Source organism: Ruditapes philippinarum, unplaced genomic scaffold (genome assembly GCF_026571515.1).
Source record: "Ruditapes philippinarum isolate M1 unplaced genomic scaffold, ASM2657151v2 ctg3967_1_1_1_1, whole genome shotgun sequence".
Classification (NCBI taxonomy): domain Eukaryota; kingdom Metazoa; phylum Mollusca; class Bivalvia; order Venerida; family Veneridae; genus Ruditapes; species Ruditapes philippinarum.
The window spans coordinates 6,260-33,090 of record NW_026851649.1 but is presented as its reverse complement, the minus strand read 5'-3'; the positions used below and the strand labels follow the sequence as shown (position 1 = coordinate 33,090).

The 26,831-nt window shown below is 32.5% G+C and overlaps 1 protein-coding gene across 1 annotated transcript; it reads left to right on the top strand.

Annotated features, from left to right (window-relative positions):
* Positions 1-2,377: 2,377 nt before the first annotated feature.
* LOC132732841 (protein mono-ADP-ribosyltransferase PARP4-like) lies at positions 2,378-26,765 on the top strand (the record flags this gene model as incomplete). Its single annotated transcript, XM_060719397.1, is given in 27 exon segments — positions 2,378-2,525; positions 3,855-4,032; positions 4,542-4,740; positions 5,351-5,511; positions 7,420-7,524; positions 8,260-8,427; positions 8,726-8,815; positions 9,731-9,907; positions 10,457-10,752; positions 11,875-11,973; positions 12,590-12,773; positions 13,470-13,653; positions 14,194-14,324; positions 16,209-16,335; positions 16,721-16,812; positions 17,615-17,779; positions 18,537-18,659; positions 18,972-19,106; positions 19,654-19,773; positions 20,310-20,450; positions 20,756-20,961; positions 21,387-21,657; positions 22,155-22,235; positions 22,895-22,975; positions 23,528-23,629; positions 26,254-26,364; positions 26,678-26,765. Coding segments are annotated over 26 exon segments (3,766 nt in total), but the record flags the coding sequence as incomplete, so codon positions are not given.
* Positions 26,766-26,831: the final 66 nt, after the last annotated feature.

Genomic DNA, 26,831 nt, shown 5'->3' with positions numbered 1-26,831 from the left:
ACTCCTAAATAAAGTTAAAAAATCAAAATCTACAAATAAGCTTTTATATAATATTCAACTTGAAAATGATGAAAGGTTCAAAAATACAAATGAAGAGAAATGGGAAAAAGAAATAGAAACTGAGTTGGATTGGCAAAAAATATATATGGTTCCATTTAAAAGTACTACAGACGTGTCATTGAGAAATTTTCAATACAAATTTATTCATAGACTTATTCCAACTAATACAATGTTATTTAAGTATAGCCTTTGTAATTCAAATCTATGTGATTTTTGTGGTAGCAATTTAGAAACGCTTTACCATCTTTTTTGGGAATGTACTATTGTACAAAATTTATGGTCAAAATTACATTCTTTTCTTTTATCAATCAATATTGTTTTCTCATATAATTTAGAAACAGTGTTTTTTTGGAGAACTGAAAAACAATATTAATAGTATTTTAGTAAATTATATCATCATACTTATGAAATATTTTATCCTTAAAATGAAATACCGAAAGCATGAACCAACTTTTGATATTTTCAAAAACTTTTTCCTATTGAAAATACAAATTGAAGAGGAAATTGCTTTTCTAAATGATAACGTTGAATCACACAAACAAAAATGGGGTAACTTGTTTAACGCTCTAACCTACAAACCAACAGTAAGAGAAAGTTAAAAATAATTTCAAAACCATAAAACGTAAGAAAATTAATTGAAATTAGCTCGCTTGTTCCTTTTTTTTGTTTGTTTGTATCTTTTTTTGCGATTGTATGTATGTTTTTGTATGTATGTAGGAAAAAAGTATCTTTTTGAATGTCTGTGTGTATGTTTGTGTATGTATATTTTTCTCTGACATTTTCTTTGTTGTTTTTTTTCTCTCTCTTTCCTTATTTTTACACCTAATAATGTTAAATATTTTTGAATATACTTCAAAACTCCTTCTTTTTTTCATTCTCCCTTTCTCCAAATAATGTTAAAATGTCTTTGAATATACATGTACTTTAAATTTTCAGTCCCTTTATCTGAAATACTCTTTCTATTATTCGAAATGATAAAATATATAGTAGAAATATGGAGTAAATGGATGTTTTTCATACTTATGTAGTTTTTTTTTGTTTTTGAAATTATAGGTATAAGTCTATGAATTGTATGTTAATATGTATGTTTGTATCCACACACTGCCAGTTTTCAATCACAACCACTTTTCAATCACCCCTAGAAATTTTTTATTTTTGACCTTATTTGTCATGTAACCAAACTGTAAGCACATCTTGTATTCCCCTTGACTAAATTTATCAGCAGCAATGTCAATTTAGGCGATAAAAAAAGAAAATGCTAGCAATTAGTTCAAAATATGTAAAACGTGTGTTTTCCACTAATCCTTTATTTACACAGTTACAAATCGCAATAATTTTCTAAAAATAATTGATATACAGACTCAGTTTTTTGTCAGTCTGCAGAAATGGATATTAAGTTGGACAACTGTTTCAATATCATGAAGTCATAATGTATACTGCACTTCAAAAGCTGTAATTTTAATATGTACATATTTTACCATACATTTCTTAATTGGAAGGTAATACATCAGTAAAGTAACAGTCACTTAACCAAGGAAAACATTCTCTGTGATAACTTTTCAGTAAGCAGTCACTAGAATGGGGTCATATAGACCCTAAGATCCTAAAAATTTCACAAGAACATGCTTTTTCTGTTATGCAAATTGAAATGTACATCCATACCCCAATTGTGACAGCTTTACCACTGCAAATAAATATCTAGATTGAAAAACGGCATTATAATTAGGTTAAAATTGTTTATTACCATTTATCTGAAGTTGAGTTTGTCAAAATTTCTCCAAAATACAGAACTAATTATATTTTAACATTGTATGACATTTTTTATGTGGTACAGTTTATATTTTGTTAACTGATTGAAAAGTGGTTGCGAAATTTTGAAGAACAGGAAAATGGGTCAGTAATGATTTGTCCTCGATTCATAGTAATAATTCAAGTAAAATTTTAAAAAGTTGGTGCATTTATTAGCTGAAATGATAATATTTGCAGAATTGAAAGATAATTTTTTTTATATATAATTTCACTGTCAGTTATTGTTGAAAAATATGTCAGCTGATCAGAAAGAGGCAGTACGGGGATATTGTTATACTTCAAATATCAAATAAATGAAAAAAAAAAAAAAATTGGGTCAGCTCTGACCCAGAGTATCTGCGATATCACAGTACACGATACATTATAGCAGATACACTACATACATTGTATACCATTATTATACGTATATGTAAATCGATACGATCTGCGAGATTTGAAGATGATGACGATATCTGTTTTGTTCGTGCATAACAAAAAGGGAAGAAGAGTTGTTCCCCGTTACAAATGATCACCATTTGCAACGCTCAATGTTGTGAAATCGTTATGAGGAACAGTTTCATTAAGAACAATTATTAAGGTTGTATACTTTGTCATACAAACATTTCAAAGAAGCATCAATGTATATCATTGTTCTGGGAGTAGATGAGAAACCAGGAGTAAGTTCGTAGCGATGGTCAAAAATGACAAAACTGAGAATAGAAATTGACATCAACACTGATAAACAAACCTACTAAACATTTTTACATGAACTAATTTATAATACTGCTGCATATCATACCAGTTTTATCTTTGTGACAGAACAGAATAGAAAAACTTTTATTTCCAATCAATGGTCATGTAAAATGACATGTAAATCACAATTATAAATTAGGAAGTGGCTAGCCGTACGGGCCCGTACAGCTAGCCAAGAGTTCTAGCCGTACGTGAGTCACGTACGACTAGCCTGTACACACTGTATTGGCTAGCCATACGGCACTTTTCAAAATTATATGGAAGTCGAAAGTGCATATGTTATTTTGTGTCTTTAAACAACGATTGTAATCAAATCTCCGCATTTGTCCTAGTGTGTTCACTTTAATAAAGATGTTCCGCAATTTTGCACACAAAAACATGAATAAGAGTAAGCGTTGTATAATCTATCTTAATAAAATCAAGTGTCAAAGTTGCATGTTATAACGTCCTTAATTTTCATGCTTATGATTTGTATGAAAGATGAATTGTTAAATCTATTAATTAAGCACATGGATCGAATAGATAATGATCGGTGAGGAATAAATATATAAATAAAAAGAATATTAAAAAAAGTGAAAAGGAAAAATAATTTAATAATGCAAACTTGCCTTAATGATGGACAAACTTCTATACCGTCGATAATTGACGCAATTATCAGAGCCCAACAACAATTATTTTCGGTGTTTTTTGTGTTTTTTTTTTTTTCAGTTTAAAAATTAAAGTTAATGAAACAAGAAAGGATTATTATCAAAATTTTGTAAACTATTTCAATTGATGTTATTGAACTGCAACCAAACGCTATTTTTTCTCGACGTCTTGAGATGACAAAGTAAATTCTTTACTGTAGCCAACACGTCGATTAATCTCTAAAAAGTAAACATTCTTGACTAAAATCCTCCCTTAAAGTCATAATTAACATATGCACTTTCGCCTTCCATATATTTTTGAAGAGTGCCGTACGGCTAGCCACTTCCTATAAATTATGAGATCAACACTGATCAATGATCAACTAAAGATGACTTTTTTTAGATGGTAAAGAAACTCAAGCTTTTAAATTCATATTATTGTAACAACAATGAACTCAAAGAAAAACAAAACAAACAAAATGAAAATGACAAATCTATGCTAAATAGACTTATTCAGTTATTAGACATCCTCTTCATTTGTAAAATTGAATTATGTTGACATTTAATACATCGACTTTAACTCCCAAATAAAAAATAGTTGCCACTGTCTTTCTTTTTATCAAACAGATGAGATGTGTGGAAATTTTTAGCAAGTGATGACAGACTTTGTGCTAGGATGAAAGTGTTCACTAATTGTACAGTTGTATTGGAGTTTGAGGCATGTACATCATACAAGGAGAAGTGTACATGGAGAAAGACAATAACAGATAATGGAGGTGTAATATCATACATCCTCACCAAGAAGGTATCAAAAAAAAAATCTCACTTGTTTTGTTCTTTTGCACCAATTTCTACCTAAATTAGCATGATTATCATAAGGGAAAATTTAACAAACTTATTGATGTGTTCAGTTTTGTTTCTGATCCTGAATCAGTTGTTGTGGGGAAAATCTAAAGAACTGTTAAGTTTACTGGATAAAGAAATTGACTTGGTTATTGAAATTGTGGGATATCAGATTTAGATTTTTATATGGAAGGTATGAATTTCCTAACAAATTGTTTTCTTTTGTTTCAATGCATAGAATAGTCTTATTCTAATTACATGTATTTGATTTATAGTGGATACAAAAAGAATTTCACCGCAAAATTTTGTTAACAAAAAAGCACATGTCAGTATGTTTGTGGTTAAATCAATTGTTATTCAAATAAAAGGTTAGAGTATGATCTATCAGTGGTTTTAAACAATTTACAAGATTTCAGAATATTAGTTATGTTTGCATGTATAATATCAATTCATTTTTGCTATATTTTTCAGGCTTCATTTTTTGTTGTTTTCAACAAGAAAGGCACAAGTATTTCATACAAGTTACGGCAGTGTAACAGGCATAATATTCCTGTGGTGAGCCCAAAATATGTACAACAATGTGTTACTAAAAATAGACTCCTTGATACTGGCAAATACAGGTTAGCGGACATCAACAATAATCAGGAGTTTGGGAAAGGAAAAATTCAGAGTAAGAATTATTTACGATACATCAATTAAGGAATGAAGACAACTCTTTTATTATTTTTTGTTTAGACATATCTATTTAAGATTGAGTTTTGAGAAAGCTGAAGATTTTATTTTATTTTATTATTTGAGTTTAAATGAAACATAATTGTGACCTAAGTAAAATTTTAAGTCACACCAACAATGTAAAAGTCATACGGCGACTTCAAGCTTTACTGGTTTGTCCTTCTTTTTACATAGTATGAAAATCTTTATAAAACCAGAAAATAGATATTCCGGATACCAGGCAAAAAATTTCAATAATTTGTCATTTGTGTACAAAATTTTACTCCGTAAAAGCAGACATAGAGTTACTAGATTTTGTCAAATGAGTCTGTGTATAACAAATAAACAGTAACTAAAAGTAAGGATTCAAATACAAAATGAACAAGTAAGCATACATTTTAATTATTCATCCCCCATGCTCCCATGCCCCAAGTTATTTGAACATTATAAAACTCATTTTTGCAGTGAATGATCCATTTCTGAGGCACAATGTGCCATTAACATTAAACTGTTGCGAAAACATATTGTATGAGCTGGCATTGAAAATTTTTGTTTTTTGTTTTACATAGCAACACATAATGAAGTAGGTAGAGGTACAAGGCTTGTTAAGAAGAAGGTTGTCACAGTAAACTTGTCCAGTTATCCTAGCTTCTTATACGGTGATGTAAATGCTCCCGAGTTTGATGAGGACACTTTCCAGTTACCAAAATGGGCGCTTCTAATAAATAAGGTATATGTTTTATCTTACATAAACTCAAAGTTATTGTTAAAGATTTAGAAAATGAATTAGATATTAACAAACAAATACTGTCTCCATAATCTTGAGATAAGTTGAAAATTTTAAAAAGCCTTATGTTTCTGTAACAGCAAATTTTTAGCTCACCTGTCACAAAGCTTTTGTGATCGCTTTTCGTCCGTCGTCCGTCCGTAAACTTTTACTTTAAATGACATCTCCTTATAAACCACTTAGCCAGTTTCATCCAAACTTCACAGGAATGTTCCTTTGGTGGTCACCTTTAAAAATTGTTCAAAGAATTTAATTCCATGCAGAACTCTGGTTGCCATGGCAACCAAAAGAAAAAAACTTTAAATATCTTCTTTTAAAAAACTCAAAGAGCTTGGCATGAAACATCTTCTAGTAAGTGTGTACAAAGTTTGTTCAAATTAAAGCCCTGGGGTCAAAATCTTAAAAAATTTTCTTTTAAAGAACCCAAAGAGCTAGAGCTAAGATATTTAGCATGAAACATCTTCTAATGAGTGTCTACCAGGTTTGTTCAAATAAAAGCCCTTGGGTCAAAATTGGCCCCGCCCTAGGGGGTAATGATTTTCCCTATATGCATATAGTAAAAACTTAAAAAATCTTCTTTTAAAGAACTCAAAGAGCTAGAGCTAAGATATTTAGCATGAAACATGTTCTAATGGGTGTCTACCAAGTTTGTTCAAATAAAAGCCCTGGTGTCAAAATTGGCCCTCCCCCGGGGGTGATTGATTTCCTTATATGTGTATAGCAAAAACTTAAAAAAATCTTCTTTTAAAAAACCAAAATAGCTAGAGTTTAGATATTAAGCATGAAACATCTTCTAGTGAGTGTCTACAAAGTTTGTTCAAATAAAAGCCCTGGGGTCAAAATTGGCCCCGCCCCTGGGGGTCATTGATTTTCCTTATTTGTGTATACAATGTAGCAAAAACTTAAAATCTTCTTTTAAAGAACCCAAAGAGCTAGAGTTTAGATATTAAGCATGAAACATCTTCTAGTAAGTGTGTACAAAGTTTGTTCAAATAAAAGCCCTGGGGTGCAAACTGGCCCCGCCCCAGGGGTGTCATTGTTTTTTGCTATATGTGTATAGTAAAAACTTAAAAAATCTTCTTTTGAAAAACCCAATGAGCTAGAGCTTAGATGTTTAGCATGAAACATCTTCTTATGGGTGTCTACCAAGTTTGTTCAAATAAAAGCCCTGGGGTTTAAACGGGGGGGAGGGGGGGGGCAATGTTTTTCATTTTATGTGTGTAGTAAAAACTTAACATCATGAAACATCTTCTAATGGGTGTCTTCCAAGTTTGTTCAAATAAAAGCCTTGGATTTAAACTGGCCCGGCTCCGGGGGGCCTATATACAGGTGAGCGACCTCAGGGCCATCATGGCCCTCTTGTTTTGTTAGTCCTACTGCATAGACTTATTTTAGAATATTTCAAAGATGGTTTTATAAGACTCTGGTATCTGTTGTCATTTCCACTTTTCCGGGGGAAAAATGTGAAGCTATTTGTCATAACCCTCTCTTTGGCATTGGCGTCAGCATTGTCTGACTGTTTTATTAAGGTCTATTTTCTCAGAAACTATAAAAGCTATTCACTTTAAACTTGGTATACATTGTACATGTTTATTGCCATAAAAAGGCACTGTTTCAAAAGGGCAGATAATCCTAAAATTATCTTGTTGCAATGTTATACCCTTTTTTCTATGTTGCCTTTACAAATGTATTTAACTTTCCAGCACTCAGTAAAGTAGAGCACTGTCCATGGACATTTCTTTTTTTACTGATGTATTTAAAAGTTAAAAAAAAATCAATTCCTATAAAAAAGTATTCAACTGAAAATGAATTTTGTTTTTGACTGTCATTTACCTTATGTTGTATTCACAGGAGACAAAGAAAATGGAAGCATTGGAGGTACATGTTGCCACCAGACTGGACTGCCAGTTCAGGTACAGGTTATATGCACAGAATGCTCAAGTTGACAATAATAAGGTACCAGTCTATTTAGTTTGAAATATTTGTTGTTTTTGCATTAGATACTAAAGTACAGCCTCTGTATAGCAACACCCTTTATAAGACAAAGATTTCTGGGAAGGGATTAATGAAAAGTTGTTAGAACTTGTTGCCCAACCCATTTTCTTTTGTTTTATTGTTCTATTTTGGGAGTATATTTACACGTAAATAGGAATACTATCTTAACATGACAATGTTCAGTTATAACACAAGGGGCATAATTCTAAAAGCAATATTTTTGGAGTTATTGACCTTTTTAACTTAAAATTTTGGCCAAAATTGTATATAATAAAAAAATTGTTTCCATGTCTTATGTTTTCATTGGTGTTAAGAGATTTATTTCAAAATACCTTTTATCACATAAAGCGCAGCACATGAGTGTAATAAAGTTATTTGATAAAAATGATATTACACTATTGTAATAACACTTTGGCGTGACGTCATTTGCGCTATATATAAACATAGCATTTAAGTGCGCTAATTTTAGTGCTACACCATTGGCCTTTAATGAAATATGGCTCTTTTTAACAGTTTCCCGTTCTTATTTTATGTATGTGATAAACAGAATATTATATTTGTGTAGATTCAATACTAAATTTATTGAGGCTCGCTTAATATGATTTTATTCAACTTGTTCAATAAATTAAGTATTAAACCTACACTCATTCCATATCCTGTATTTATTGTACTGATACAATGTACATGTATTGTCAGGTGGTGAAAATAGACGAGGCAATAGTCTGGTACTTTCAGACGGTGTCGGAGGTACTGAGTGGTTATGAGCAGTTGTATAGACAATATGCCAACAAACCTGTGTGTATGGTTCCTTGTAAACCAGGATCAGTAGATGTGCAAGACTTTGGATCTGCTACTTTAAGAATGGTACAATTTTTATTTCAATTTTCGAACATTGTATAATTAATGTCAATTTCAGTAAGTAAATGCTTTCTTGTGCTGTTAGTAATTTTTCACTTTGTCCTACTTTGATTGTTAAACTCATTCAAGCTATAAGAAAAACTCTTAAAAGTTTTGTTTTTTTCTGAGATATTGTTCTCTACAGATTTTTGACAAAAAATAATAACTTACTTTTCTATCCATAAAATTGAATAAGAAGTAAGCCTTTTGTAAAAAGAGATTTCTTAAAAGATTAATTGTTGTTTGTTTTCATTGTTCTTTATAGAAAATAGGAAAGTTATCTCTCTTGAATGAAGAAATTTCCCCCCAGGTGGCAGCACTCACTTCAATAGTCTGGAATGAGGCCCTGACAGAGGTTGATCCATCTTGGAAACTCTAAAGAAGTATTTTTACAGAGAAAAATTTTTGGTTAAGATCCAGTCAAAGTCTTAAGGAACCAAAAGAGAAAGAATTGCAAGTGGTTTTGTTTAAGACAAAAAGGTCTCATAGTTTTTAAAGGTTTACATAAATAAGCAGAGTGAGTTTTAAGATCTGGGGTGTTCAGTATGTGGGATTAGATTTTGGTTTACATACATAGAGGGGTTGATTTTATCTAGATAATATTTTTCAGGGTCCCTGTTCCAAAAAAAACAGGAGTGGGGGGGGTGGGTAACTTAATATGGGTGAAACCTAAATTTTTGTGGGGACCATATATTGCATTATTAAGAAACAGGTTTGGAATGTGAAAATATAAATTGGGATTTCAACTTTAGGATAACGCTTTTTCCTGACATGAATTTCTGGGGTTTTTTTTATATTTGGGACATAACTATTCAAATTAAGGGGTCAGTATATTGCCGTATGAAAAATTTATAACATGATGCCATTTTAAGAGTTCCGTATGAATCTTTGCTTTTTTTCTGGTTTTTCAGTTAATTAAGTATAAGTTTTATTAATTCATATAAGTTATATATTTCAAAAGAATGACTATTATAATGTTGATTGACCAATGATGGATAATGAAAAATGTTTATGATGCAAATATAAAAATGACCTTATTTATAAAAAGACTGCCGCACTCCTCTTAAGAATTGAAAATTACTGATATATTCTGAACTATATTTACAGTAATTTCAGTTGGTCACCTGAATTATTAATTCGTTTTTTATAGACAAGTAAAAGGTTGAACACGATTATGGCAAAATGTCAAGTAACTTTGATTTTACCTGTTCATTTACACTTTGATGGGCATAATGTCACTTTAACTCTAAATGTTATTTATCTCTTGTAGATAATTGAAGCGAAAGTGATACTGTCTCAATTAACGGATAAGTTACTAGGCAACTATGATGATGATATGGACAAGCTTATAGAAGAATTTTATGAGGTTTTGCCTCATAAAGAACAATTTAAGAAGTCAAGTGATTGGACTTTAAGAGAAGTCATTGGTAAACAGGACCTTTGTCAGGTAAAAGCTAAGTCTTGTTATGCAATATATGTACATATGTCTCAAGAAAGTTAAAAAAATATTTTATTTGTTATCTAACCGTGTGTACTTTTATGCAATATACAAAAAAGGGTTGAGCTGAAAGTTATATTAGCATTAGTGTGGGCCCTCCCTTATAAAAGGTTAACATTTTAAACTTGTGATAAGTTGAATAAAGAAGTTGTCTATAATAATGTGGTTGTTAAACTCACAAACTGGGAGTGGCATTGCCTTACACATATATTGTGGAATTGTAGAAATACACCTGGAGTCTTTCTCAAACAGTTATGGCTATAGTGTGTAAAACGCTTTGTGCATGCAAAAATGTTAGAACACTCAATAACGCAACTTATGATGCAAATTTTTTTTATCATTTTGGGACAAAATTGATGACTTTTTCTTCCAGCTTAATGTTTTTGAAGTGACTTTAAAGTTTATTCATGTAAGTTAGGTTATAAATAATTCAGTTAATTGAAAATCATTTACAGTCAAGACCTGTCTGGACATAATTTGGGTTTTTATTTTGGACAGCTTTTATCAGATATTGTTGCTGTAAGTAAAGCCACAGACTGGTCCCCTGATACTACAGTTATTGCTAAATACAGAGCCATGGGATGTCATATAAAATATGTAAACCAGTCTGATGCTGACTCAGCAGAAATTTACAAGATCTTGGAAGAGAAGCTAGCTAAAGATAGAGGAAAGATACATGGTTTATACAGAGTCAGGCGGACTGTGGAAGAGGTGAACTTTATGTCGGATGTGGGAAATATAAATCTGCTGAGTCATGCTTCACCCTGTCACAACATGCTTGGAATTTTGTCAAGGTTTGCTGAATATTTGAGACAGTTTTATTTTATCATTTTGTGTTTTAGATTCAGTACCATTTTAATTTATGTCTTGTGCGATGTCCATTAAGAAAGAAAACAGTAGGAATTTTTTTTAATTATAGAAGCTAAATTTTTATTTTCCACTAGCATACCCATTATAATGCTCAAGTTAGGGGACAGTGTAATAATCAGTTTTCTGATATTATAAACTCTTCATTACAAGATTCAGTTATTGTCAGATATACGGGACATTTGCCCTCCAGGACACTTGATACCCACCCACTCCCTGCAGTAAAAAAATGCATCAATTAAAATTTTGCCCTCCCCCCATGGAAATGTAAAGTCGACATTTCCCTCTCAGTTTAATCATTTGCTAAATGTATATTAAATGTACTTTAAGCTGTAATATGTTTAATTATAATGCATTAATTCAATAATAATGTCTTTATTGTTGCAGTTTTTATTGAAACAAGCTTTAGACTGCATTTGAAATACATTTAGCAAATTTCCAAACTTTGGGGCAAGTGTGCAAATCACTCACACCCCGTCAACACTGTAAGTATTTGGAACCAATGATCCAGAAAACCAGAGAAAACAATTTCACAAATCTGGTGAAGTATGGGGCATCACCTGCTTTGTTGAATATAAAAATTCTAGAATGTAGACGAAGGGAGGGAGATTGAATAGCAATATCGATTTGATTGTTCATGCTTTTACCTATTATCAAAAAGCTCAATAGGGAGAGCATCTGATTAGTATTCATGGGGATGCTTGTTGGATCCTAAGTCAATGTGACAATTGAGTCTAACAGTCATTTGTCTCTCACAGCTGATTCAGAAATCATGGATGATTATTGGTCAGTCACTTGCAGAGAAATTTTTGACTACTTGTTAGTTATCCAGAAAAGTCCTGTTCGGTGGGTGTTTGTTGAAAAATGACCACACATATGTAAAATTGGCCTTATGAACAGAAAAACAAACAAAAATACCAATAATAAACTGTTTGTGCAGGATCATAAAAGAAGATATTTGTGGCTCTTTGTTATACATGTAGTATAATTGACCTGTACATAAAGAGTAGTGAAATATGTTTTTTCAGTAAATCATTGTTTGTTTACAGGGGTTTATTAATGCCCAATATGGTAGCAGACAAAATGGGTGTTGCAAGAACAGATGTTGGAAACCTTGGTGCTGGGATATACTTCTCAGATAATCCTGGGTAAGTTTACAGTCATATCTCTTTTTAACTCGATAAAATTTAAAAAATAGGGAGAGCTATTGTACTCACCAAGGCCTTGTTGTCTGCATCACACTCTTGTTAATTTTTGTGTGCAATTTAGTATCTCCTTAACTATTGAAGGGAATGAGTTGAAACTTCACTCACTTATTTGAGAGTATAATAGGAGGTCACTGACCAAGGTCCATACTCTTAACTTGGCACACTGTCTTACTCAAGCACTTGTTGCAGAAGTTGCCATAGAGAAATAGATGCTTTAGATGCTTTAGCTCAATTATTCAGAGAATAGGGAGAGCTATTGAATTCATCCCAGGGTCAGTGGCAGCGTCATCTTTGGTGAAGTTTGTATCTCCAAAACTACTATAAGAGATGGGTTAAAAACTTGCACGCTTATTTTAGAGCATTATAGAAGGCCACTGATTAAGGCCAATAACTCTTAACATGGATTTTGTTAAAATTTTGACTCTTTTTTAGGTCTTGTTTTACTATCAAGCGCTGAGAATAGTCAAGTATGCTGTCTTAATGGCAGCTTTTGTTTATGGCCATATAACCCATCAAAAATCAAATAATATACATGTGTATTTCAAAATTATTTCAGAAAAAGCTCCCAGTACTCTACAGCAAATTCCCAGACTGGTACTAGGTTTATGTTGCTGTGTAACGTATCTCTAGGACACTGTTGTAAAATGTACCAGACTGACTTCACTATTACATCAGCCCCTGAAGGTTTTGACTGTGTACAAGGTGTGAAATCATCAAATGACAACCAGAGCTCATTTGAGGTAATATTAAGGATAAGTTTTTGGCTGTTATTTTATATGATATATTGTCAAAACATTGTGTTTTTGGGATGTTTTGACTCAAGGAAGTTTTGACTTCAGGATATTTCAGGATATTTTGACTTGCTTGCAGTTATATGTGGAAATGACCATCAAGTCTACATATCTTAGGGGTCTACAAGTAGTCTTGCAAACTTGTGACATCAATGCTTATCAGCCAATCAGATCAGTGCTTTTTAGAACTGTATAGGATATAATGTGATATAGAAACCATATAAGTAATTTTTCATCATAGGTTCAAAGTTTCACTTGGGATATGAATATTTATACATTTTAAGCTTGTCTGTTTCAAAGAAATGTTGAGCTTTTGATTACTGTGGTGTTGTTGTCTTTGTTGCAAAAACATAAATTTAGCCCATTATATCAATTTTCAAATTATTTACATAAAACTTAGAATATTTTCTTATTAGGACAATTATGACAATGTGCAGTGGTAAGACAAGGCGCATAATTCTGAAAAAATATTTTTGGAGTTATTTTTTTTAACTTGAGATTTTTTACACTAGAGCATTAGCACTGCATTAACACTCTTGTTTAAGTTAGAATTATATTTTTCTTAAGTTTGATTCTTGAAGATATATTTTATGCAACATGTTTATGGAAGCATACCCATTTAAACCTTAAAATTGTTTGTTTTAGGATAATGAATTTGTTATATACAACCCAAGTCAACAGTGTGTGAAATACCTGGTTGAGTTTTCTCTACCGGGAGACAATATTACAGAACACCCAACTATAAGAGATGGAGATCTACAGGTACTGAAAGGTTTAGAGGTCACAAATCAGGACACTCAACCTCAGACTTCTTCAAATACTGATATTGGTAAGTGAATTCATTATTATAGATAGATAAATGATTTATTGACGTTTAGTACATAGTCTTTACAACATATATTTGTATAGCATATTGAATATACAATATCATGGTACATGAACAAAAGTTTTAAGCACAAAATATCCAGTTAACATTAGTTGGAGAATGAACGTTTCCATTGTCTAGTAACTAAGTAGACTTATCAACATTCATATAGTAGACTTTACAACATTCATATAAATATATATATCAAACTTCTTTTGTTGTAAATTTCACTTGTAAATGGCGGGAAATACAGTAGAAACCTAATTTGCATATATTAGATTCACACAAAGAATCAAACTTCATTTTAGATAATTTCAGATTATTCAGTTTATGTAGATTGTTTCATTTTTACATAATCTCAGATTGTTTCGGTGATACAAAAGTAAGATTATCTAAATTTTAAGTAAAACGAGATTGTTACCCATACATTTCAGAAGATTTCACATTAAGATGTATTTGTATTGCATAATTTTAGAAGAAACACATAGGTTATTTCCCTTTTAGATATCTCAGATATTAAAGATGTTCAAGATCCTCTTGCCAAGGTTAAAGCAGGATTACAAGGTAACAAGAAGGAACATATCCCTCTTAAAAGTGTACATATCAGAGGAAAAATGATGGACATGGTGGCCAAGGTTTGTATATTATTATATTACCATAAAAATCATTATCTGAATTATTTTTATGCAGGATACATTCTTGTCTTTCAGTATGCAAAAGTATAAAGTTTTGGTCATAATTAATTATTAAGAAATAATGTGATGTGTGCAAACCCTCTTAACTCATGTAAGGTTACATGGCATGGTTAAAAGAAATATGGCATGATATTAAGAAATATGGCATGGGCTATATGACATGGGATAAAGCAATATGGCATGGGATTAAGCTATATGGCATGGTGTACAGTTATATGGCAAGGGATAAAGAAATATGGCATGATATGAAGAAATATGACATGGACTGTATGGCATGGGATAAAGCTAAATGGCAATGGCATGGAGTAAAGCTATATTGTGTGAAGCTATATGGCATGGAGTAAAACTATATGGCATGGAGTAAAGCTATATGACATAGTGTTAAGCTATATGGCATGGTGTAAAGCTACATGGTATGGAGTAAAGCTATATGGCATAGTGTAAAGCTATATGGCATGGAGTAAAGCTATATGGTGTAAAGCTATATGGCATGGAGTAAAACTATATGGCATGGAGTAAAGCTATATGACATGGTGTTAAGCTATATGGCGTGGTGTAAAGCTACATGGTATGGGTAAAGCTATATGGCATAGTGTAAAGCTATATGGCATGGTGTAAAGCTGTATGGCATAGTGTAAAGCTATATGGCATAGTGTAAAGCAATATGGTATAGTGTAAAGCTGTATGGCATAATGTAAAGCTATATGGAATGGTGTAGGGAAATATGGTATGATATAAAGCTTTTTGGCATGGGGTAAAGCTATATGGCATGGTGTAAATGAGGTTTGAGCCCATACAGGGGCCACAACCATGTTTCTTCTTATGTCAACAGTACTTGTTAGTTCCTAGAAACAAACTGACAAATTAAAATGAATAATGTTTAAATTGAGACAGCATTATCATGTGTTTGTTTATCAGCTGCCCAGTCAACATCATGTTCTGAAGTCCTGGGGTTCCCATCCAGTCATTTTAGGTTTATCTGTTATATAATAGTTTTTATCCTGTCACTTGTATCAATTTCGGCCCGATAACAAGGTGCCGTATATTTTTACTGATCTACGGCACTTGATAATGTGGTATGCATGTTTGCCGGACTACTTTTCAAGAAAAAAATATAAAAACTGTCGTTAAATCTTCTGTGTGTAGAATAACGAATTTTGGAAATGTTGATAAAACTTTGTTTATTTTATTTCACTCTATAATTTTTCAAGCGAAATACAAATTATTAAAAGTGAAATAATTGTAAAACTTACTCGTTTGCAGCATATAAATAGTTGATTAGATTGTTTGACACGTGCTGTTTTGCGCTACATTATGACGTCACGTAAACAATACTTTAAACGTCTGTACAGCGTTAACGACTCAATAAAAGATATTGTTGTTCGAATTCATTTTCTTAGTTAGACCATTTTCTTTCATTCTAGATAGTTTTCACAACAAAATTCAACAAAAAAATGTTTTTATTTATCACATTTTTCAAACAAAATGGCGCCCTCGATGTAAAAATACACAGGGAGATAATAAGAACGGCGAGTGCATTGTTGTAGAATAATGCACGCTTCGGGCCTTCTTTGTTTATATAGAAACATTTTCCGATAGTGTGATTAAAGGTAGTTTGCCTAATAAAATTCTTTAAAAAAAACGGTGACAGGATAAGTAGAATAATAGATTGGTGTCGTGGATGGAGAAAGTTTATCTGGCTCTGCTCCGGAATTTATTGGGTGAGCCGAAGGCGACCCCAATAAATTCCTCCGCCTCGCCAGATAAACTTTCTCAATCCATGGCACCAACCTATTATTCTCTATATCTTTTATATATTGATAGGTTGTGGTTCTACAAGCATACAGAAATGACAGTACAACTGCTATAGAGGCCAAGTATGTGTTCCCATTGGATGATACAGCAGCAGTATGTGGATTTGAGGCTTTCATTAACGGAAAACATGTGATAGGTATACATTAAAAAATTGTTGATAAGAGTTACAATAATTCAGAAATAAAATCCTAAAAATTCAACCAACTCAAGCAGTTTCCATGATGGATTGGCCCCATTAATTGCTGAAAGTAAATTTACTTGATGGTTAAGAATCATTTAAGGATAGCTTTACCTAGGAAAACATGATAATGATAACATGATAATTGTTTTGTTGATAATGTGTTAAGTTATTTGAAGTAATCAACTTTTATATCAACACTTTCAGGCAGCTCATATCGTAATTCTAGGTTTTAAAATATGTATTTTCAACTGACAAGACCTTAAGTTGCTATGATAGAATTCCAAAAATTGAAATGGTAAAAATGATTTACTGATTGATTTTTCCATTTAACATTTTGTAGGTGAAGTTAAAGAGAAGAGTAAAGCTAGGAAGGAATATAAAGAAGCTGTTGCCAGGGGTGATGGGGCATACCTAATGGAAGAAGAGACACCTGTAAGAATTATCTGTGTTTTATATCACATTCTAAATATAGAAATCTGCCATCTTAACTCAAGGAGGAGAGTGTTGGATATAGAGAATACATGGTTGATGTTGGGATGGAGAAGGTTTATCCGGTGAGCGAGAAAGTGTATCTTGGCGAGCTTTAGCGAGCCAAGATTCACTTTCACAGCAAACCGGATAAACCTTCTCCTATCCAGACATCAACTACGTATTTGATTTATCCTGCTTTGATCATGTTTTTAGATTATTTAAATGGTTTAATTCTTACTTTTCCCCGATTAAACAGCGTTTTTATGTAGTTTTGTTTTGCTGCTAACCATGTGACGGATAAAAGTAATCCAAGGGTTACTGATTCAATCCTAGGGCTAGGTGAAATTTTTCCATTACAATTGATCTCAGACATAAAGTCTCATCATCATTTATCCCTCACATCTGATTCAGAAATCATGTGTAATTAGTGGTCGGTCACTTGCAGAAAAATTGGTAGTTACTCTTTAGAAATCCAGGAAATTCAGAAAATGGATTTTCCACCAAAATATTACCAAAATTGGGTTAAAAAGCAGAAAAAAAACAAAGTAAAAAGAATTTGCTTTCACAGATGATTATGCAAAATAATACAAAATTTGTTTTAGTTTAATTGGAAACGATGGCTTGCCCCTGATGGAGTTTGAACCCACACAGCTGACAATCATTATATTACTAGTCTGGAGTGTTTACTACTCAGCCATGCCACCCTTTTAATTTCTTTCAGAGGGGAATTATCAATTCATAATTGAAACATTTTCTTTTTCAGGATGTATTCTCAGTCAGTGTTGGTAATTTACCTCCTAAATGTGACGTCCTCATCAAGATCACATACATCTCAGAGCTGCAGGTCCAAGGGGAGGCAATTGCATTCACTATTCCAGCTTCAGTAGCTCCATGGTTACGAGATGGAGCTCTGTCACAGAAGACACAGGTGATTAAATCATTTTTTTTCTATAGAAATAAATCAATATTTGAGGACCAGTCTGTCCCACTGTAGAGAAAGCATTAAATTAAAAATCTAGGGGTGGCTAGTTTGATCCTTGGTCAAGGCGTAATTTGTCCGTGACAATTGAACCCAGACATTGAGTCTAATAATCATTTGGAAAGCATTATCATTCAGGATTAGTAGTCAGTAAGTTGTGAAAAAATTGGTAATTACTGGGAATTTTTCCAGAAAAGCCTGTTGAACAGTCTGACCACAAAGAAGTGATGACCAAAATATGTGTTAAAATCGTAGTAAAAACCAGAAAAAACAAACATCCAAATATATTCATCATGAGGGTAGTAGTCAATTTCATATAAAGCAGAAATTACGTAGCAATTATTATCTTAGTGTAACAAATAGCATCAATATTATTGATATTTACCTTCATTTATTGAATAAGTAAAAATAACTTACCCTGCTGGTGGCAACATATTCTACCTGTGCAACCAGTGCTGACCAAGGTTAGCCTGCCCAGCCATGCTGTCTGATCATGGTCTGCTGGTTCTCTTTTCAGTCAGTAAATACTTCGAAATTTTCCCATAATTATGACTAATGATTTTGTCCAGATTGGTACGGTTTCGTGTTTTGATATTATTTGATGTTTATTCTGATTTCCATTTTTCATTAATAAAGCTAAGAATGGCATTCTTTATTTTCATCAACATTGATTGGTATAGAAATTATATATTTTCTATGTTCACAGGCAACAACTGAATCTGTTAAAGTGTCTGACAACAAGAGATGTGACATTTCTCTAATGGTTGCCATAGAGATGCCATTTGACATTAGGAGAATATTTTCACCATCCCACAGGGTCAAGTGGAAGGTAATTATGATAGCTTCTTTTTAAATTTTGAATATATTAATTGCAATTAAAGTTGGTCCTTGAATAGTCACCAAATATTGTAAAATATAATAATGGTTTAACCGATTAATGGTTTAACCCATAATCTGCCGGAACGAGGCATTTAAAGGTTGGCTGACTAACTTCAATCTACATCTTAATATTCTTTAAATTGGTGATGGACAGTTCTAGAAATCAAAGTTGGACAAATCCATTTAAGAAATTTGGCAGGGTAAAGGTTATGGAAGCAGGGAAATGGATATAACTTACTGATTCCTCACTTTATAATTCCAGAAAACAGCAACAAAAGCAGTTGTCTCCCTTCCCAGAAGGAGCAGATTTGATGAAGGTTTCCAGCTGTATATATACCTGGCTGAAATCCATGTTCCTAGAATGTGGGTGGAGAAACATCCTACAGAAAATACTCAGGTAAGACATTTTAGTCTAGTGTTATTTCCATTTTAACTTTGTAGACAAGAAAATTACCTTAAGATAGAACAAACTTTGTCATTTTCAAAAGATAAGAAATGTTTGAAAATGAATTATTGGCAGACAAGTTAAAATTTTTGGCTTCAAATTGCATGTTGTTCATCTTTTGGTTTAGATTATGCACGCATATGTAGTGATTTGAGCTGTATCTTCAACACTAAAGGTTGTTATCTTTTAGGACTATACCAATATAGCAAAACTTTACTGTTACATTTAAACAAAATTACAGGAGGGGCATAGCTTATTTTAAATTTACAGGAATGTTGAATTATATGGGGTAGAGGTCTGGGGCATGCACCCCAAGATGCTAATTTTTGGCTCTGGATTGTCAGAGGTGCATTTTGATGGATATTTAGATCAATAAATATGTTCAGGGGATTATTTTCTTAAAAGGTTTAGCTCTTGGTCTACACTACCTATAGGAAAATATACCACAGTATAGTATTACATTAATTTATGAATTGAGTATATCATGTTTGTATTACAGGCATGTATGCTGACATTCTACCCTGAATTTGAGACACAGTCTGTGACTGAGGCTAACATTATTATTCTGTTAGACATGTCTAATTCAATGAAAGGCCAACCTGAGGAACAGGCCAAGAAGGTAAATACATGATTGAATCTTTTATGTCTTTATTTGTTTTTATGAATAATTATGGTGGAAAATATTGTAAATTCTACTTTTTACCTACTAAAAATATATATGTTTCTCCTATGGTATATTTTTAAGACTCTTAACCTGCTTGAACTAAAACTGACTAGCCGATGTCACCGGTATAGAACCAGGCAAGCCTGGCACATCCTTGTAGTCTGACCAGGATCTGTATATTCAGTAGCTCAATTCTTTGTATTTTGTCTTTTTGATATGTTAATCCCTTTAACTTAGAATGGACTGTTTCAAATTTAAAGCTGGGCAAATCAGTTACACAAATTGAGCAGGTTAAGTGTTAACTGGTAGGATATACAAGAGTTCTTAATGTAAAATTTATGATTTTGTTTTCAGTATGATTTCATGATAAATAACTGTCCAACCAGTTTTAATTTTCAGACATACTGAGATAATTGTCTTTTCTAATATACATTGTATATGTGTTTATCATGAACTAAAACTATAAAGCAATGAATGTTGATCTATTTCAGGTGGCCCTGTTAGCTATAGACAATTTACCGCTGCAGTGCAAATTCAACTTGGTTGTGTTTGGTAGTACATATAAAGAATTGTTTCCATCTCCTCAATCATGTAACAACTTCTCCTCTCAGTTGGCGAAACAGTTCATCCAGGTAATATTTTTGGCAAGATGGCAGTGTTTTATATTTGTAATTGCACTGTAGTCATGATTTCTGGAAGGTTGTTCTAAAGACATTTGACACAATTCGATCAATACAGTGCTTACTCTTATATTTACACTAAAATTGAAGCAAATAATTTTCTTTTACTATTAAATAGAACTTAAAAAATAGAAAAATGTCGGGCATATAATATGTCATATAGTTTTTAAATATTTGGTAAATTTTTGTCAATTACTTCTTTGCTAAAAAATGTATGCAATGTAAAGGTAACACTGATTACTGTATCTCATTTACAGGTAGCGTCTGCAAATTTAGGTTCCACAGAATTGTTAGAGCCTCTTCATGCTACACAGATATTGTCGTCTGCTACAGTGTCGTCTGCTGATCAAAGCTGCCTGAATCTCTTTCTCATCTCTGATGGTCATGTGACTCAGGAATCTTCAATTCTATTGGCTGCTCAGAAAACTTCTCAGCAAATCAGAATTTTTTCACTTGGAGTCAGGTATTTTTGTGTTTCTCTTTAATTTTACTGTTTCAAGATCTGTACTTGTAATACCATCCCTGATATTAACACTGCAATAATGATTTCAGTGTAAGAACCCTTATGGGTATTGAAAACTTAGTTATCTGAATGGCAGATATGTGCATGGAAATAATTACAACCATTGTGTGTGTAAGTGGATATTGAATTTCTCAACAATTCAGAAGTAAATTTTTAAGAAATAGATATTGCATAAACCTCTGTTTTCATATAGCCACTGTTTTCATATAGCCACAGTTGTTAACACCCCCCCCCCCCCCTCCCCCAACCATTGCTATTGGACACAACATGTTGCTCTTTGGCTTCTATTTATGGAGTTATTTGCCACTTGCATGTGAATTTTGAACAGTATTAAACGTGACTTTTATTGCCTCATGTTCTTTTAGCTCGACAGTAAATCATCATTTGTTGCGGAGTATTTCATCTGTAAGTGGCGGTACATATCAACATTTTAATCCTGATACTAAATCTCAGTGGAAAGGGAAACTACTCTCACAGCTTGAAAAGGCATGCCAACTAAGTTTAACTAACGTGCATGTTGATTGGATGCAGACCAATGACAAAGCTACACCTCCAACACAAGCACCAATTCATATCCCTTGTTTATTTAGTGGTTGTCGGCAAGTTGTGTATGGATTTGTAGAGAGCTGCACTCAAGTGAGAACTTTATATATTTCTTACAGTTCCATTTTCATTTTAAGATTGTCTGTTTTGAAGAAAAAGTCAAGCTATTATTATCACAGCATTGTTGTTGTGCAAAAAACTTTAATTTAATTCATAATTCAAACATTTTAAAAGTAATCAACATGAAACTTGAAATACTTATTATCATGACAAGGTGCAGTTGTTTAGACAAGGGACACTATAATGAAAGCTATATGTTTAGAGTTATGCCCCTTGGTAATAGAAAGATACTCTGAATTAAATCTAAAATTGATATTTTATGCTATACTAAAATTGATTTCAGTTAAAAGTTAATGGTCCAGACCTACATAAAATGATACCCAAATATATTCAGTCATGTTATGTTAAAAAAAAAAAACTAAATGGTGTTCCTTTAACAAACTTATTTATTACCAAATAGGAAAGCTCATAATACACATTAGATATATTAAAGAAAGCCCAATATTGCACAATATTAATGTTATTTTCAGGCAACACTAAAGGCCAAGGTTGGTAATAATGAAATATCTACAATGGTGTCAACTGTGGATCTCAATATAACAACTGGAACAGTAAGTTTTATTTCACCTGTTTAATGTTGCTGTAATACAAAGTTGTCATGATCTTATATGATAAAACTTTTTATCAAATAAAGAACCAGCAATATCATTAGGACCTCCTTGGCTGAGCGGTTAAGTTTGTTGCCTTCAAATCATTTGTTCTTTCGCAGCTGTTGGTTGGAATCCCATCATGGACTTCTTTCATGTGAGGAAGCTATCTAGCCCACTTAAGGAAGGTATAATTTTGTTGTAAGGAGCCTGTACACATATATATATACACAGACAGAAAAGTCACATGAAAAGTTGGCTGGGCACAGCAGGAACTTGAACCACGGGTGTCTGGATTGCCGGTCCAGTATACTAACCACTACACCACAGCGACTGTTGCATTTTCTTCATGCTAATTGACCTTAAATATATTTAATTTATTCTTAACTTTATTATATATTCCTTTTTATGTTACATCTTTGGATAATTCTATGCATTGCATGTGTATAAAATAAAAGTCTGCTGTTACATCCTTATATATTTTTATGCATTGTCTGTGTATGAACTACAATAATCTGGTGACTCACTGTTAGAAAACTACATTTATGTTTTTTATGAATGTGGTTTTTGATTGAAATGTTTAAAGCTATTCATTTTATATTAATATATAAAACATGTTACAGATGTTACATCAGTTAACAGCTAGGGCAGTGATTACAGACTATGAGAATGGAACCCTGGACGATGACAGGATCAAACATCAGGTAAATCTATTTACATGTATATCACATTGCTGTGCTGCTTTTGCGACTCAGTTACAATGGTATGGCATGGTCATGCACGTATTTTGTCGTGGTTATAAAAATATGCTTCAAAATATGTTAATTTAAGTTACAATTCAATTAAAAAAATCATTGAATATTATGATTATATATATAATACAGGATTATCTTTTATAATGATTTAACATTAATGGAGTGTCCTTAATTGTTTTTTGTTAATTGCTCATTCATCATGGTTTATAAATCTATAAGGTAAGATTTTAAGATCTTTTTCTTCTATAATATGTGGTTTGTGGCGCTAGTAGGGGGGGGGGGGGTTGTTAAATGCAAATACGGTATCTTGTTGATTTATGCTCAGATTATGTTTACATTCTATTGAACATAAGCAAGGTAGTTTTCTCTAAAGGTTAGCATTGATAGGTCCATCATGGCCATTTAGATTTATACAGCATCTTATAATTTGTAATTTGTTTCGATGAAAATTTCATCACAATTTGACATAAGATTTTATCTATCATTCTTTTCACTTACTAGGTGATCAAAAATGAGAGGAAACAGTACATCATTGACTTGAGTAAGAAACACAGTATAGTGACTCCATACACCAGCTTTGTGGCAATAGAGGACAGGCATCAGGTAATATTGTGTGAAAACACAATTTCTTTAAACTACCATGTGTTTTGAACTCTGTCAAATATTAAGATTATTATTCTGATTATTATTGTTTGACGTTTTTACATTTAAAGTAACTCCACTGAATCCCAAATATGTCAAAACATAAAGTTTGAATTTCTTACATAGATCAGCTTGGGCACTTAAATGCAAAAGATAATTAAGAAATATACTCAGAAATAAACAAGGAATCATATTTTAGTGCTATTCATAGCCAAAATTGAGTGAAAAGCATTGAAACAGTTCTCAAACTTGGGTCAATCTTCACAAATAGAATATATATTCTGGAAAGCTGAGTGAGGGAATGATCTGAAATTTTGCACAGAAATTATTTGATTAGTAGGGATGGCAACGAGTAACCGATTAACCGAGTACTCGATCGAATGTCCGAATATCGGTTAACAAAATTGATATTCGATTACTCGAAAAAAAAAATTAATAATTTCTACTTTTTTTTGCCATTTAGAAAGATTAGTTCAGAAATTCGGAAATGTACACGTATCTATTGTATAAATACTTGTTAAGTGCAATCAAAACATCCTTCCAGAGGTGTGAATATGATATCGTAAGTTTAACGATGCGATCAGCATTTTGACACGCGTATGGGATTGAACCCAGTCCTGTGTCGTTTACGTCATTCGGCCTCTTATGATATTTAACCACCTTTAACTATTAGACAGTTTGTAGCCGAAACTTGTTAATTGTATAAACGTGGTGGAAAAATTGATATCTTACGAGACCGAAGGTCGAGCGAAATATCAATTTTCCAACATTGCGAGTAGAAAAATGCATAGGCTACAACATATTTGTCCTTTTATTAGCTCGACTTTTCTATGAAAAGGGGAGCTATCCTACTCGCCCCGGCGTCGGCGTCGGCGTTAGCGTCGGCGTTGGCGTCACACCTTGGTTAAGTTTTTCGTACCACCCCACTTTATTTCAGAAGTATTACAAGTATGGCTTTGAAACTTACCATACTTGTTCACCATCATAACCTCCATCTACAGACAAGAGTACATAACTCTGTCAAGGTTTTTGACAGAATTATGGCCCTTTTTTGACTTAGAAAGTGTATTGAGCTTGGTTAAGTTTTTTGTACCACCTCACTTTATTTCAAAACCATTGGAGGTATTGCTTTGAAACTGACCATACTTGTTTACCATCACGACCTTCATCAACAGACAAGAGGACATAACTCTGTCAAGGTTTTTGACAGAATTATGCCCCTTTTTGACTTAGAAAATACATTGAATATGGGTAAAATCCACTTATTGCCTTAACCCTTTGAGATATTGCTTTGAAACTTTTAATGCTATTTCACATCATTACCCCCATCTGTACGCAAGAGAAGGTAACTCTGTCAAGGATTTGTTTTAAAAATTAAGGCCTTTTATCGACTTAGAATCTTGGTTAAGTTTTTAGTACCAGTCCACTTTTTGACTGAACTGTTTGAGATATTAATTTGAAAGTTGGAATACTTGTTTACCATCATGGTCCCAAAACATGGGCAGGAGAAGGTAATTCTGTTAAGGATTTTATTTGAATTATGGCCCTTTTTGACTTAGAAACTCAGTTAAGATTTTCATTCTTGTCCACTTGTTGACTTAACCATTTGAGATATTACTTTGGAAGTTGGAGTTCTTATGTGCCATCATGAGACCTATCTGTAAGCAAGAGAAGATAACTCTGTGAAAATGTTTCTTGATTTGTACTTAGAAATTCCTAGTTAAAGTCTTGTGTGCCCTTAACTGTCAAAGTTTTGTTTTATAGGCAAGCACTAAAAAAGTCGAGCGCGCTGTCCTTCTGACAGCTCTTGTTATATACCTTTTCGTTTGAATTATAAATGATTTTCATTAAACTTCACTTCTATAAGAAGTTTCAGAAAATGAAATGTAGCTGTCGAGAAATAAATTTATGACCAACGGATGAATACGTAATTTTGCAAAACCGTACACGCCTTTTATAATTTTGGTTTCCGTTTCCAAATGCTACGTTTATACACAGCTAAGATCGGAACCAACGTCAAAAATAGTCCGGCACTTCCATATATCGTACCGTATTTGTCACTAACCATAATACGGAATTTTCTATCCGTTGAAGCGTATTTGCGCTTCAAGTTCATCCTGTATTTTAGGGAGAAAATTTGAAGGTATATAATAAATGTTGCCATTGACATTTCTTATGTTTATATTTATATATGTATTTCTTGCAGTCCTATTTATAGTTACGAATTCTATGAATTAAAATAGAAAACGAAAGTAGCATGCAGACGGTGTTGATATCGTGAGATCATTGGAAATCATCCGAGTAACCGAGTACTCGATCGGAAAAATGACCGAGTACTCGAGTATTGATTTTGGTATTCGTTGCCATCCCTATTGATTAGTATAGACCTACATCAAATAGATTCTAGAGAAATGATTTTCAATATCGTCAAAAAAACACCCTCAGTGGAATCCCTTTAACAGAACTTTTAAAGGGGAACACTGTTATTATCTAAGGCTTTTAGTCATATAGAACTCTACTATATGTATCTGGAGTAATAGTACAAATTAAGCTTGGTAATTAAATGTCTTGGTTACTATTTTCAGGATGAACATGATGTTTCCATAATTCCTTCCATAGCTGATCTCATTGAGAAGGAAACAGTGGACATTTTACCATACATAAGCTGGAAACCAGGTGTTGAAGATAAAGATGAGGTATACAAAAAATTAGTTAAAACATTCACTTCAGGTTGCATTATTTTACTGTTTTCAGTGATAAAACAACATTTTTGTAAGACCTATATGTAGAAAATTTATTTGATTCTAAAGGGTCTTGAACTGTTTTACAATTAGAACATGACTGATGCTAAATATTCCATTATAGATATTTTGTTTTTATAGCAGATTAAAAACACTACAGAATAAAATTTATTTAAACTTTTCATGATTTTAGAATATGATAATAAAGACTTTTTAATGAGCTTATTTATATTCATCTTCATGATTATATGTGTTATTATGTTTTCAGGACCCAATAGCTATAGTGAAAGATATTATTAAGAGAGGTGAGATTCAGGAAAGTTGCTCTATGGTTCAGGCAGAGGACATATACAATACTCTGTCTGAGTTTATTGAGGATATAAAAGGGGATGTTGAAACTCTAGAAATAGTGAGTACATAAT